The sequence below is a fragment of the Mustela erminea genome, chromosome 1, assembly GCF_009829155.1.
Source record: "Mustela erminea isolate mMusErm1 chromosome 1, mMusErm1.Pri, whole genome shotgun sequence".
Taxonomy (NCBI): Eukaryota; Metazoa; Chordata; class Mammalia; order Carnivora; family Mustelidae; genus Mustela; species Mustela erminea.
In genome coordinates, this window is record NC_045614.1 from 88,120,562 (window position 1) to 88,135,806 (window position 15,245).

At 38.3% G+C, this 15,245-nt stretch overlaps 1 protein-coding gene across 2 annotated transcripts in view; it reads right to left on the reverse strand.

The window, feature by feature from the left end:
• The window catches only part of CAPN7 (calpain 7), a 42,150-nt gene extending 32,424 nt beyond the window's left edge, over nt 1–9,726 (reverse strand). Inside the window, exons 1-4 of one of the 2 annotated variants that reach the window (XM_032332753.1) lie at nt 9,389–9,726; nt 6,310–6,418; nt 1,205–1,362; nt 254–321 (exon numbers count right to left, since the gene is read on the reverse strand). In XM_032332753.1, coding sequence (XP_032188644.1) covers nt 254–321; nt 1,205–1,362; nt 6,310–6,418; nt 9,389–9,490 — 437 coding nt within the window. In that variant the 5' untranslated portion in view covers nt 9,491–9,726. The remainder of the gene's footprint in view (nt 1–253; nt 322–1,204; nt 1,363–6,309; nt 6,419–9,388) is intronic. The other variant, XM_032332743.1, reaches the window with a different exon arrangement.
• Nucleotides 9,727–15,245: the final 5,519 nt, after the last annotated feature.

Here is a 15,245-nt window from a genome sequence, read left to right on the forward strand (position 1 = left end):
AATCATTGCTTTACACAAAGCAAAAACTAAATAAAACAGGTCTTGGCTGATCTGTTATTTCTTGAGTTTAAAATAGGGAACTAGAGAGGAATAAATTCACCCAGAGGAAGAAGGTAGACTTGCTCTAGATCTCAGCTTGGAGATGGAGGTTTGTCACTATTAACTCTATGACATATTTAGAGAAATCTGTCAAATTTAAGTAAACACAGTATACTGCTATCCATGGATAAGAACTTGAGTGACCAAAACTCACCTATCTAGTGCCTGTCGAGCCAACTGTTTCAGTTTATTTTGCAGAGTTTTATCAGCAGTTTCATAAGACTTAAGAGAAAGAGAGACAGACATTCTGAAGCATAATTCTTTTCTTTGCTTGATCCATATTTCTAACAAAAAACTTATAATGCAATGTATTTCTTCAAATAATGAGAGAATAAACAAAGATGACAATTTGTTTTCATCCTTAAAGGTATATTTAAAATAGTGTTGAAAACTTCTCATTGAGATAAACCTGAAGACCACATCATGTGATAAATGAACTACAATTTTAAGGACATGGTGCCATGGAAAAGCTGAGCAGCAGGAAACTGAGGAGACCAGCACTTACCTCAAAACCTCAGGCCAGATGGTTGAACAAAAAGGTAGTCCTCTGACAATACTGAGAACAACACTATCATTCCACCTCACATTCCTGTCAAATGCACTGCTCTTATGTACTAGATGCCCCTAAACTTAGCTGTTCCAACCAGGGTCCTCAGGAAGCAGTAAAAGCCACCCAGCACACAGATTTCACACTGCAAATGAATAAAGCTCTCCCAAACCACTACCCTGTTTTTTTTTTTTTTCCCCTCCACTACCTTATTTTTTTAAATGTAAGAAATTTTTTAAAAAGGGGAAGGTTTATTCTAAATTCATAGATTTGTGATGAATTCCTCCTGTGATAATTTTAAGTATATGGGTTTAAATAGGTTAAAAAAAATACCTATAATTTAAAAAAACCACTGCCTAATGACTCAATATTACTACTGTTAATTTTTTAAGGGATTAAAATCCATCATTAGTTTTCTATTCTTCATCATCTTTTAATGAAGAGTAACTTATATTTATGATACAATAATTATTTTTCTTTAAGGAATTGAATAAAATTCACTAGTAAGAGAAATTTCTTAGCATAATTCCACCAAATTTAACTATTAGCTATACATACGGTTTTCAGACAGAGATCTACGGCTTCAGTATACAATTCTATAGCATCTTCAACATTCCCTTTTTCATCTTCATCAAAAGCTTGCGTAACAAGGAAATGAGCACGTTCTAAGTCCAACTGATGTTTTGATTTCAAAGGATCAGCACTCTTTGACTGAACTAGGATGGAAGAAAGCCATATAGATATTACCTATATATGTATTTTTATACCCAGGAAACAAGACATCATTTTAATACATTTAAGACACTCTTTATAAAAACTTCATAATCCTTAAAAAATGACTCTCTCCTTTCTATCTGAATTTTAAGGCCTAAAAAGAAGTCCCCACTTGTTCAACTCATCACACAATGCACATAAGAGACCAAAATACCAAAAATGTATTATTAATTTTTTAAAAATTAATTAATTAAAACATTTCCCCTGAATTTCTCTCCTTACCAGCACTTTCTTCATTTAAAAAAATAGAACACCAGTGCTCCTCCTTACATACCCACTCCCAAAAACAAAACAAAAAAAACTTAAAAAATCTTAAGCCTAAAGAAATTCAATTATGTTTTAAGGTAATTAAAAATTTTTTTCAGTACAGACAATTGTGTAATATAATATTCTAGGCCCTAATGATAAAGTTCCTGTTGTTTCCTATTCATCTGAGTCTAGATTAAATAACCACATATATTTACTGTGATTATTTGAAATAAGTATTTGTTTTCAATATAAAGGTATATATCAACAAGGAACCTGTATCAAGAATATACAAAGATCTCGAATGGATAAAAAAGATGTAGTATATATAGACTATGCAGCCATCAAAAGAAATGAAATCTTGCCATTTGTGACAACGTGGATGGAACTAGAGGGTATTATGCTTAGCGAAATAAGTCAATCGGATAAACACAACTATCATATGATCTCCCTGATATGAGGAAGTGGAGATGCAATGCGGAGGGTTTGGGGGATAGGAAAAGAATAAATGAAACAAGACAGGATCGGGAGGGAGACAAACCATAAGAGACTCTTAATCTCGAAGAACAAACTGAGGGTTGCTGGAGGGGAGGGGGGTTGGGAGAGGGTGGTGGGGTTATGGACATTGGGGGGTGTGTGTGTGCTGTAGTGAGTGTTATGAAGTGTGTAAACCTGGCGATTCACAGACCTGTACCCCGAGGCTAAAAATACATTATATGTTTATAAAAAATATATATATATATATATATAAAGATCTCTTACAACTAAACAATAAAAAGACAATTCCAGTTTTGAAAATGAATGTGGTGAATAATCATATCAACGTGTGTCAACTTTACTAGGTACCCAGATACTTAGCTAGCCATGATTTCTAGGTATGTCTAAGAGAGTGGTGCCTGGGGGTGCCTGGGTGCATCTGCCTTGACTCAGGTCATGATCCCAGGGTCCTGGGATCGAGCCCTGCATTGGGCTCTCTGCTCAGCAGGGAGCCTGCATCCCCCTCTCTCTCTGCCTGCCTCTCTGCCTACTTGTGATCTCTGTCTGTCAAATAAATAAATAAAATCTTAAAAAAAAAAAAAAAGAGAGAGAGTGATTTTGAATGAAATTAACCTTTGAATTGGTAGTAAAAGCAGTCTGTCCTCCCTTATGTGGATGGGCATCATCTAATACACTGAGGGATGAACAGAGCAAAAAAACAGAGGAAGGAAAAATTTGCCCTCTCTGCCAGACTGCCTTTTTTTTTTTTTTGGTCTTTTCCTCCCCTTGGGACTGGGTCTTATACTATCAACTACCGTGCTTCCCAGGCCTTTGGACTTGGACTAAATAAACTATATCACTGGCTTTCTTGGGTCGTTCCTATATGCAGACTGCAGAGTGTGGGACTTCTTAGCCTCCATGATGAGGTTCCATTATAAGCCAATTCCTTATATAAAATCTCTTTATATATATCCTACTGGTTCTTTTTCTCTAGAGAACCCTGACTTACATAATGGACAAAGGGTCTATAAACCATTTTTGCGAAGAAGATATTCATATGGCCAATTGGCCCATGAGAAGATGCTCAACTACATTAGCCATCAGGGAAATGCATTTCAAAACCCAAGATGTCATCTTTAGACCCACTTGGGTGGCTAAAATGACAAAAGACAGAAAATAACAAAGATTGGTAAGGACATAAAGGAAATGAAACCTCCATATATTGTTGATGGAAATGTAAAATGGTGTTGCCACTTTGGAAAATAGATCATGGTTTCTCAAAAAATTACACAACAACCTATACCATATGACCCAGTGATTTCACTCCTGGGTATGTATCAAAGAGAACTAAAAACACATGTCCACAAAAAACATATATACAAATGTTAAAACAGTATTATTCATAACAGCCAAAAGGTGGAAACAAGCCAATGTCCATCAACAGATGAATGGACAAACAACATATGGTATGATGGCATTATTATTCAACCAGAGAAAGGAATGAAGTATTGATACCTACTACAACATGGATAAATCTTGAAAATATGGTGTTAAATGAAAAAAGCAAACACCAAAGGCCACGAATTAGATGATTCTATTTACATGAAATGTCCGGAATAGGCAACTCCAGGGAGACAGAAAATAGGTTAGTGGCTGTTAAGACGATAGAGGGTGGGAGGAATAGGGAATAACTGCTAATGGATAAGAGGTTTCTTTTGGACAACAAAAATGTTCTACTAGACACTGGTGATGGTAGCACAACTCTGAAAACATACTAAAAACCACTGAATTCTACACTCTAAAAAGGTGAATTTTATGGTACATGAATTATATCTCAATAAAGCTGCTATTTAAAAAAAAACAACTTGACATTTTGTGTCTTAAAGATATGGCGGTGATCTTCTAGAACTTTAACTCTCAGAAACACCTCTCTGAAGTTTATGTGCTAATCCCATTTACAAAATGAAGACACAAAATCTCAAGAACATTAAAATATCTAGCCCAGGGTTTCTCTGCCTCATACTACTGACATGTTGTATGAAGTTAGCTGCATAATTCTTTGCTGTAGACTGGCCTGTGCACTGGAGGATTTTTAGTAAGATCCCTGGCCTCACCCAAATGGATTCCATTGTCTACTTCCTACTTCTCCCTTTAAACCAAAAATCTCTCAAGGTGCAAAACTTTTCTCAGTTGAGAATGCCTGATGTAGACTAAGGTTTTGTAGCTATAAGCTACAATTTAGATCTTTTAATTCTAAATCTTGAGCTCTTTATACAATACTGGTGCACTTCAAACTGTGTTACCCTTCCCCACCCAGAAATCAACTTAATTCTCAAGAGTCTATCCGCAAAATTTGTTTTGAACACTGTCTGAAATGCTAATTAAAGAAACCATTTAATTATCTACAAATTATACCCCATAGGTTGAACATAACAGGTCAAAAAGCTGGCAATACAATTAAGGCATGCTATGCTTTAAAAATCTTTCCTGAACTTTATTTCTGTTTCACTGACAAGTCTTTGTTCCTCAAGCGATTAGAGCTGTCACATTCTGTGCCTAAATATCACCTCTATAAATATCTTATTTATAAGTGTATTCGGCTGGGAAAATGGAGTTACTCTGAATTACATGGTATTCTGGATACCTGAATCAATACAACTTTCTATCATTTGAGGCCCTGCTACAAAGGCAGTTCACTTTTCAATACACCCAATTTCTGGGCACTGTCTTAAACTAAACTACCTCATCCTTAAGGGCACTGTCCTAACAAGAAATCCAGTGATGGAATCTACTTTTTCCTAACGATGTGCTTATAACTGCTCTTATCTACTCAGAAGGAGTGGTGAAAGTAGCACAAAGTCCACCAGGCAATGTTGAATGAAGAGCTCTCTAAGCTGCTTGTGGGTTTATTATACAGCCAGAGAAAAAAAGGGTTAAAAAGAACTCTTAGAAAAACGCATTTCTAAAACAAAATGTCAGTAGGTAATGATTTTCTTTTCTACCCATGTCAATAGCAAATTTTGACCGTAGCCACATACCTCTAACAAAACTGATCACTAAGCCTGTGTGCTTGTTTCACAACATTTACCATGCTGTTTACCAAAATAAATACAAGTTGTTCCAGGTCTCTACTTACACAATGCTTTCCAAGATACAGTTTAAAAAAAGAATTTAGCTAAGGTCTTGAGGTTGAGGATACTGATACAGAAGAGACCATGAACATACTGCTGAAGTCGTTAACACTAAAGAGAAGTAAAGACAACCCCTGAACAACGTGGGGGCTTAGAGGCACTGATGAAAATCTGCCTATAACTTCTGACTCCCCCAAAACTTAACTACTAATAGGCTACTACTGACTGGAAGCCTTACCAATAACATAAGTTGATGAACACATATTTTCTATGTGTTATATACCGTATTCTTATGATAGAGTAAGCTAGACGAAAGAAAATATTAAGAAAATCATAAAGAAAGAATACAGTTACATTACTGTAAAAAATCTGGTGCCTAGGTGGCTCAGTCGGTTAAGTGGGTGCCTTCAGCTCCCATCACGATTCTGGGGTCCTGGGATGGAGCTCAATGATGGTGGGCTCCCTGCCCAGCCGGGAGTCTCTTTGTCCTTCTTCCTCTGCCCCTTCACACCCTTGTGTTCTCTCCCTCTCTCTCTCTCTCAAATAATAATAAATAAAATCTTAAAAAAAAAAAATCTCCATTTAAGTAGACCTGCACAGGTCAAATCCCTGTTGTTCAGGGTTAGCTGTAGTCATTCAATCTTAGTATCAGGGAACAGCATATGACAGATACTTAAAAAGTAGACTTTAACAGAGTCCTAACCCTGACTCTGACAATGACACAGTTTTAATGTATATAATTCACTATCTCTGCACCCCTGGGAAATTAGGAGATTAGACTATATTACTCATATTTCCAAACTATGGCTTTTAAAGACATGATTACCAAAAAAGGAATGAGCAGCAAGAGTGAAGACTGACATCCAAAGATGAAAATGAAAAAGAAAGAAAAACAGAAGGGACTAATACAAACACCATATGTCAACTATACTTCAATAATAAAAATTTAAAAAAAAGAGAGAAACATGGGGGAAAGGAGGTGATGAGAGGAAGACAAAAAAAAAAAAAACACAAGTTTAGTACTCCTTTACTAACCTGCTGAATGCAAAGCCTGAACTCTTTCCAGATACTCATTTATTTTTTCTTGAATATGTTCTAGGCTTGATCCTGCCATTTCAGCATAAATTAAGGCTTGTGCAGCTTCCTAAAAAAACAAAAACAAAAACAAAAACAAAAGGAATCTAATAGATGAATTACAATTTGAATTTTCTCTACCACTTTCTAACTCACTATTGCTATCTATAAATTACAAAATAAGAACGTCTTTAAGACAGTACTGAGTGGGTTATATAACCCTCCAACAGATTTTCTTCAGTTCTCAATATTCTCAATTTTCTCATACTGTTGAAAATGTACAAACTCAAATACAAGAGATTTTCTTAGAACAGCTTTAGCTCACATGAAATTTTCTGCTTTCCCTTTTCTTTATGCAATAGGTCAGACTTAGAATCATATACCTTGAAAATAAGAATTGAACCTGAAAAGCATTAAGAACAGGTATATAACAATAATACTTGTTACTATTGGTTAATAATAATAATCAAGAGTCAATTAGTGATAACAAATAAAATAAAATTAAATGCCAAAGGAAGATTATATGAAATTATAAAGGTTAGGGTGCCTGGCTGGCTCAGTTAGTACAGTATGTGACTCTTGATTGCAAGATTGTTAAGTCTGGCCCATGTTGAGTGTAGAGACTAAAAATAAAGTAAAAAAAATTGTAAAGGTTAAATATCTCACAGTGAGAAGAAAATCTTTTTCTCCACAGAAAATATTTCCAAAGGGTGACACATTTTAAAGCAGATTTCAGTTGTATGAAATCAACTTATTTTTATTAAGAAAACCTGAATTCATTGTCCAGTTTTTCTAATACTCCCACAGCCAGGTAGGCTGTGGCTAGTGAGGAAAGCCTCACTCTCCCCATCACCATTCCAGAATAACAGCTTATCAAGTTGCAGCGAGAAGGACCAACGAGATTTCTCCAAAGTAACACCACCTTCTCAGCAATAACCTAAGCATGAACACTTCACAGAGGCTGATACCTAACTGTCTGGATCCAAAGAAGCCAGCCATCTGCTGGATATCCAACCTTTTTTAATCCAGTTGTTAGAGCAGGAGTTGTTTCACGAACTTAACAAAATCAGTAAAGAGTCTGATATTGAATGAAATTAAATGAAAAGAAAATTCACTGAAAGGCTGTGGGAGTAGGAAAGATGATATTCTCAGATTCTGTAACTCAGACATTTCATGGGAGGAAAATATAACTTTACACGTAAACATTAAATATTTTATCTTAAAAAATACTTTATCTTATGTACTATTATTATCTAAATACTGATTGTGTGTGTGTGTATTTTTCACCTCCATTTACATCTTGCATGCAAATAACGAACATTCAAATAATTATCTTGCTTTAAAGTAATAAAGCCAACTAAAAAAATTGTTGATATCAGTTTTATTTTACTCATTTAATTTATATTTGAAAATGGCAATTAAGGAATCCCTCATAGAACAGTAATGAAGACCAAAAATGCTAAAGATGTGGTAAAGTTTATATAAACAGTTCCTAGAAACACAACCACTTTTCTGACTTTCTCAAGAATAAAAAAAAAATCTTCCTAATGACATGCATGCAATCGCAGAGCACAACAAGAGGCACTGCCTAGTATTTTCTTTTGCTTTACACAAAGCTATTTTATATGGCACTATTTTAACCTATGAATATTTGTCAGTTATTTCACAAAACTCAGTCACATAGAATTTTAAAATACTACCTTCATGAAACCTTCCTCAAAAAGTCCAAAAGAAATGATTCTGAAACACCCAAAAGTCTCTAAATATAGATTATAAAATGAAGGCAACATAATCATCTGAGAAAAACAAATCATACATTACTGACAGCATATACGTTTATGAAACAACAACAACAACAAAACACCCCACTCTGCTATTATCAAAGCCGGACTTTCCTTCTTTAAAAAAAGAAAAAGAAAAAAAGGAGGTGGGGGGAAAATATCACGAGGATACAGCTACCTCCACCAGGAAGCAACGGACATAGTTCCAGCTGGAGGGGTTTATTTGCAAATCCGCAGGACTGGCGAGCAGAGAGGACTGTGGAAGATCATATTTTTTAATAATTCCGCCCCCAATATCTTAGTCAAAAGAAACAGCCAAGAAATGTGAAAAGCATTAGTTATAAATATATTAATCAGATCAGTACCTACGATGCTGAAAAATCAGAATGAGCCCGATGCCCATTAATGTGTAAATAAATTATAGTGCATTCACGTTAATGGAAGTACTGCGCATCTATTTGCAACTTCAGTGAGTTTTTAAAAAGCTCAAATACAAAGAAAAGTTAAAAATCGTATAAACGGGGGATGCCTGAGTGGCTCAGTCGGTCAAGCGGCTGCCGTCGGCTCAGGTCATGATCTCAGGGTCCTGGGATCGAGTCCCACATCGGGCTCCTTGCTCTGCAGGGAGCCTGCTTCCTCCCTATGCCTCCACCTGCCACTCTGCCTGCCTGTACTCTCTCTAGCTCTCTGACAAATAAATAAAATCTTTTAAAAAATCGTATAAACGGTACAATCCAAGTTTGACTTACGTATAGAAAAGTTGAATCACTATGCTGTTCCCTCGAAGCTAATGTACTATTCTGTGTCAACTACGTTCAAATTTTTTCAAAGCTGCGTATGTAAATACGCGAAAAAAACAAGCACCGCTGTATTAAATTCCAAGAAACGTGTTTTTTCCCTAAACCTTCTTTTCTTCAGCGAACGTGCATTTTTTTAGTGTGTATCAGAACCACTTCCTATTAGCCATAAATCAGAGCCAAGTGACCGCGAGAATTAGCCACTAACTACCCATACCTAACGACTGCTGTCCTAAGTAGCTCAGCGGTGGACATTTGCCATTCGAGACTGTAACCAGAGAAGTGGTGGCTCCCAAGCCGCGACCAAACCTCCCCACCGCCGCAGGAGCCGGGTCGCCTCTCCCCTGAAAAGGAGAGCAGCAGAGCAGGAAGGAGGAAAAGCAAAGCCCAGCAGGCCTGGCCGCCGCCGCACCTGGACCCGCCCCCTGGCCTCTCCGACAGCGCAGCAGTCCTCCGCCCTACCTTGTAGTAAAACACCGCCTCGGAGTAGCGACCTTCTTGGTCGCGCTGCACCGCCAGCCGGGCGAACTGCACGGCGTCCCGCTCCAGCGCCGTAGCGTCCATGGCGTCGAGTGCCCGCACCGGCGGAGAGAAGGAAGGAAGGCCTGACGCACGAAGGCTCTTCACGGACCGCGGCACCGCCGGGAGGCGGATCCGAGAACGCCGCGAAAAGAGCAGCAAAGTTTATTTTCGGTGGCTGAGGGAAGGAAGCGGGCCTTCCCGGCCAGGGCCCGCCGCAGCGTAGCGCCTCCACAGCGCCGCTCCGGCTCCTGGCCTGTGGGGCCGCCCCCCATCCCGGCAACCGCATTCCCCCGCCCCGCCCCGCCCACCGGCTCCACTGCGCAGTCGCAGCCTGCTCTTCGGGTGTTTCTCGGGAGATGGGGCGGCAAACGCGGGCTGGTGGGAGTACGAGAGTGATGGGAGGGGCCTGGCCTGCCGGGTGCCGGCGCGCACGTGATCGCCATGACTCCCGGGATTGGGTAGGCGAGAGCAGAGTCAAGTCCGAGCAGCCGACCTCTCCGCGGTTTGCGCGGATGTGGCAAAGCCGTCGGCAGGGGCTGTGACTCCCAACACCTGACGGAGGCGGCGCCTGCGCCTTGAGGAGCTGTTGTTTCTGTTGTATTTAAAGGGCAGGTATAAAGCGCCGAGGAATAACACTTTTCATCTGGACTGACTTTGAGAAGTAGGGGCGTGAAATAAGGACGTAAGATTCTTTCACGATACCCTTAAATAACATTTATTTCCCACAAATTAGATCGTAACCTTATACACCTCTGCACCCCCAGTGTATGGTATTAGTTGAATTGTCAGCAAACAAGGTAATATATTTTCACCTGTACTTATCCTTTGGTTAACTTAATGTTATTATAATTAACCATTTAATTAGGTGATTGTTTAATATCTTTTCCCCTTAAAACTCTGAATTCAGCAATAATAAAAATGAACTAGTGATAGGCTCCACAATATGGCTGAAAGTCAATTGAATCATGAGACCTCAAAGCAGAAAGACACAGAGTACATACTGCATAATTCTGTTTATAAGAAACAGTTAAAGACAAATCTAACCAGTGATGTTAGAGATCAGATCAATGGTTGAGGAGGGATACAAGGGAAACTTTTGTAAGAGAAATGTTTTATGTCTTGGTGATGATGCCAAAATATATACATTTGTGGAAACCCGTTAAATTCTACGTTTTTAAAAGATTTTTATTTTTATTGAATTTTAAAAAGATTTTTAAAAAATTTTGAGAGAGAGAGGGACGTGAGAGGGAAGAGCACAGGGGTGGAGTGTGCGGGAGGAGGATGAATCTCAAGAAGATTCCCGCCTAAGCTGGAAGGCAGAGCTTGATCTCACACAGCCCCCCTGCCCCCCCCCCCCCCCCCCCCCCCCCGCGTCATGACTCCAGCAGAAAGCAAGAGTCAGTGACCCAACTGACCAGCTTTACAGGTGCCCCTAGACTTCACATTTTAAATTCGTGATTTAATTTTTTCTTAATGGTACCTTAAAAAATTTTATTTTAGTCATGGTCTGCATTTATTCATTTATTTATTTATTGTAAAAGATTTTATTTATTTATTTATTTGACGGAGAAACGGAGAGAGCACAAGCAGGCAGAGCAGCAGAGGGAGAGGGAGAAGCAGGCTCCTCACTGAGCAGGGAGCCCAACTCGGGGCTCCATCCCAGGAACCTGGGATCATGACCCCAGCCCAAGACAGTTGCCCAACCAACTGAGCCACTCAGGCACCCCCATGGTCTTTATTTAAATGGGAGTCTCATTTCTTAGTTTCTTTAACCTCTCACATTTAGTGAATTTAGTAACAACTGTCTAACTGAACTGTTATATAAAAAAACAAACACAAGAATCTGACTTTATGCCTGGTACAAAGATAGTTCTCATCAATAGCTATGATAGTTTTATAAGGGAAGCAGGGATGGTTTCTGTCTTTACCAGTGTTATGCTAGTATTGAATTCGAGCCTTGGTCCAGAGCAGGTATTCAGTATTTTAAAACATGAATGAGGGAACTCTCTTACTAAATATATACAATGTGCCCTCTGCCATCTCCATTCTGAAGAATGAGATACAAATTCCTTAACACAGATTAGAAGGTCCTTCAGAAGATAAACTGAGGCCATATTCCCAAAGCATTTATGGTCACTCTATCCCACAAACTGACCACAAGCTAGCACAGACAAATGCAGTTTAACTTTTAAGAGGATTTCTTTTTTTTTTTTTTTTTAAAGATTTTATTTATTTATTTGACAGACAGAGATCACAAGTAGGCAGAGAGGCAGGCAGAGAGAGAGAGAAGCAGGCTTCCTGCGGAGCAGGGAGCCCGATGCGGGGCTCGATCCCAGGACCCTGAGATCATGACCCGAGTTGAAGACAGCAGCCCAAACCACTGAGTCACCCAGGCGCCCCTTAAGAGGATTTCTAAGTCTGATGTTATTCCTTTCATTACAGCTTATGGAATTCCTAGTCTATCTTGAAGGAAGCCTTTTCTAGCACTCCTACCTAGTTCTGATAGCTTCCCACACTTATTCATTTATTCCCTATACATTTAATCCTATTCCTTATTCTTTTATTCAATGACACTGGACACCTATTTGGTGCCAGGCACAGAGCTACACACTGAAGACACAAAGACAAGAGAGAGTGAGATAAGGCAGGGTAAAAGGAAGTTGAAGCTTCAAAACATCTGCAGTCTCAACAAAATGGAGTTTTATGGAGTTTTCTAACACATGAACAGAGTAAATGTCTTCATGTGCTCCAGTCTTCTTTATCTCAGTAGTGTTGCAGAGTGCACAGATCTTGCCCATCATTGAATACATTTATCCCTAAGCATTTCATATTTTTATACTACTCTAAACTCCACTGTCTAGTTACAATTTTTTTTGATAATATATAGGAATAAAATTGGTATTTATATATTGACCTTGGATTGGGTAATCACCAATTATCCAGAAAATCCTTTTTGTTTGTTTTTATTATTTTTTACTTTTAAATTGTAATTTAATTAATTAACATATAATGTATTATTCATTTCAGAGGTACAAGTCTGTGACTCATCAGTCTTATATAATATCCAGTGCTCATTACATCACACACCTGCCTTAATGTCCATCAATAAATTACCCTATGCCCCCACCCTTCTCCCCTCCAGCAACCCTCAGTTTGTTTCCTATGATTAAGAGTTTCTTATGGTTTATCTCCCTCTCTGGTTTTGTTTTGTTTTATTTTTTCTCCTCTTCTCCTATGATCCTCTGTTTTGTTTCTTAAATTCCACATATCAATGAGATCATAAGATAAATTATCTTTCTCTGACTTATTTCAGTTAGCGTAATACCCTCTAGTTTTATCCATGTTGTTGCAAATGGCAAGATTTCTTTTTTCATGGCTGTGTAATATTCCTCTGTGTGTGTGTGTGTGTGTGTGTGTGTGTGTACCACATCTTCTTTATCCATTCATCTGTTAATGGACATCTGGGCTCTTTCCAAAGTATGGCTATTGCGGACATTGCTGCTATAAACATTAGGGAGCAGGTCCTCCTTTGCATCACTATTTTTGTATCCTTTGAGTAAATACCTAGTAGGGCAATTGCTGGGTCATAGGGTAGCTCTATTTTTAACTTTTTGAAGAAACTCCATACTGTTTTCCAGAGTGGCTGTATCAGCTTGCATTCCTAACAGCAGTGTAAATTGTTCCCCTTCTTCCACATCCTCACCAACATTTGTTGTTTCTCAACTTGTTAATTTTTGCCATTCTGACTGGAATGAGGTGGTATTTCATTGTGGTTTCAATTGTATTTCTCTGATGCCAAGTGATGTTTTCATTTTTTTCATTTCATTTTCATTTTCATTTTGCAGAGTGATTTTTTTTCATGTGTCTGTTGGCCATTTGGAGGTTTTCTTTACAGAAATGTCTGTTTATGTCTTCTGACCTTTTCTTTCTTTCTTTTTTTTTTTAACAGAGAGAGAGATCACAGGTAGGCAGAGAGGCAGGCAGAGAGAGTGGGGGAAGCAGGCTCCCTGCTGAGCAGAGACTCTGATGTGGGGCTCGATCCCAGGACCCTGAGATCATGACCTGAGCCGAAGGCAGAGACTTTAACCCACTGAGCCACCCAGGCGCCCCCTGACCATTGGATATTTGTTCTTTGAGTGTTGAGGTTGATAAGTTCTTTATAGATTTTGGATATTGGCCTTTATCTAATATATTATTGAAAATGTCTTCTCCCATTCTGTGGGTTGCCGTTTAGTTTTGTGGACTGTTTCCTTTGCTGTAGAAAAGCTTTTTATCTTGATGAATTTCCAATAGTTCATCTTTATTTTTGTTTCTTTGCTTTTGGAGATGTGAGTAGCAAGAAATTGTTGTGGCCAAGGTCAGAGAGTTTGTGCCTGTGTTCTCCTCTAGGATTTTGATGGATTCCTGTCTCACATTGAGGTCTTTCATCAATTTGGAGTCTATTTTTGTGTATGATATAGAGAAATGGTCCAGCTTCATTCTTCTGCATGTTTCTGTCCAATTTTCCCAATAGCACTTGTTGAAGAGACTATCTTTTTTCCATTGGATATTCAGAAGTTTTGTCAAAGATTAATTGACCATGGAGTTAAGGATCCATTTCTGGGTTTTCCATTCTGTTCCATTGATCAATGTGTCTGTTTTTGTATCAATACCATACTGTCTTGATGATTACATCTTTGTAATAGAGCTTGAAGTCTAGAATTCTGATGCCACCACTTTTTGTTTCCTTTTTCAACATTCCTTTGGCTATTCAGAGTCTTTTCTGGTTCCATTCAAATTTTAGGATTATTTTTTCCAGCTCTGTGAAAAAAGTTGATAGTATTTTGATAGGGATTGCATTGAATGTGTAGATTGCTCTAGGTAGCATAGACATTTTCACAGTATTTGTTCTTTCAATCCATGAGCATGGAATTTTTTTCCATTTCCTTGTGTTCTTCCTCAATTTCTTTCATGAGTGTTCTATAGTTTTCTGAGTGCAGATCCTTTGCCTCTTAGGTGGCTTTATTCCTAGGTATCTTATGGTTTGGGGTGCAATTGTAAATGGGATTGACTTCTTACTTTCTCTTTCTTCTCTCTTGTTATTTGTGTATAGAAATGCAACTGATTTCTGTGCATTAATTTTATGTACTGCCACTTTGCTGAATTCCTGTATATGTTCTAGCAATTTGGGGGTGGAGTCTTTTGGGTTTTCCACATAGAGTATTATGTCTGCAAAAAGAGAGAGTTTGACTTCTTTGCCAATTAGGATGCCTTTTACTTCTTTTTGTTATCTGATTGCTGAGGCTAGGATTTCTAGTACCATGTTGAACAGCAGTGGTGATGGTGGACATCCCTGCTGTGTTCCGAATGATATTGTTAGATCTTCTTGTTGGGTAGATCCTTTAATTATGATACAGTGCCCTTTCTCATCTCTTATTACAGTTTTTGGTTATTTTGGTTTAAAATCTAATTTGTCTCATATAAGAATTGGCACTTGAACTTTCTTTTGATGGCCATTAGCATGGTAAATTATTTTCCACCCCCTCACTTTAAATCTGGAGTTGTCTTTGGGTCTAAAATGAGTCTCTTGTAGATAGCACATCAATGGGTCTTGGTTTTTTTAATCCAATCTGATACTCTGTGTCTTTTGATTGGGTCATGTAGCCCATTTATATTCAGAGTGAGTATTGAAAAATATGAATTTACTGCCATTTTATTGCCTGTAAAGTAACTATTACTGCATATTTTCTCTGTTCCTTTCTGGTCTGTGTTACTTTTGGGCTGTCTCTTTACTTAGAGGACCCCTTTTAATATTTCT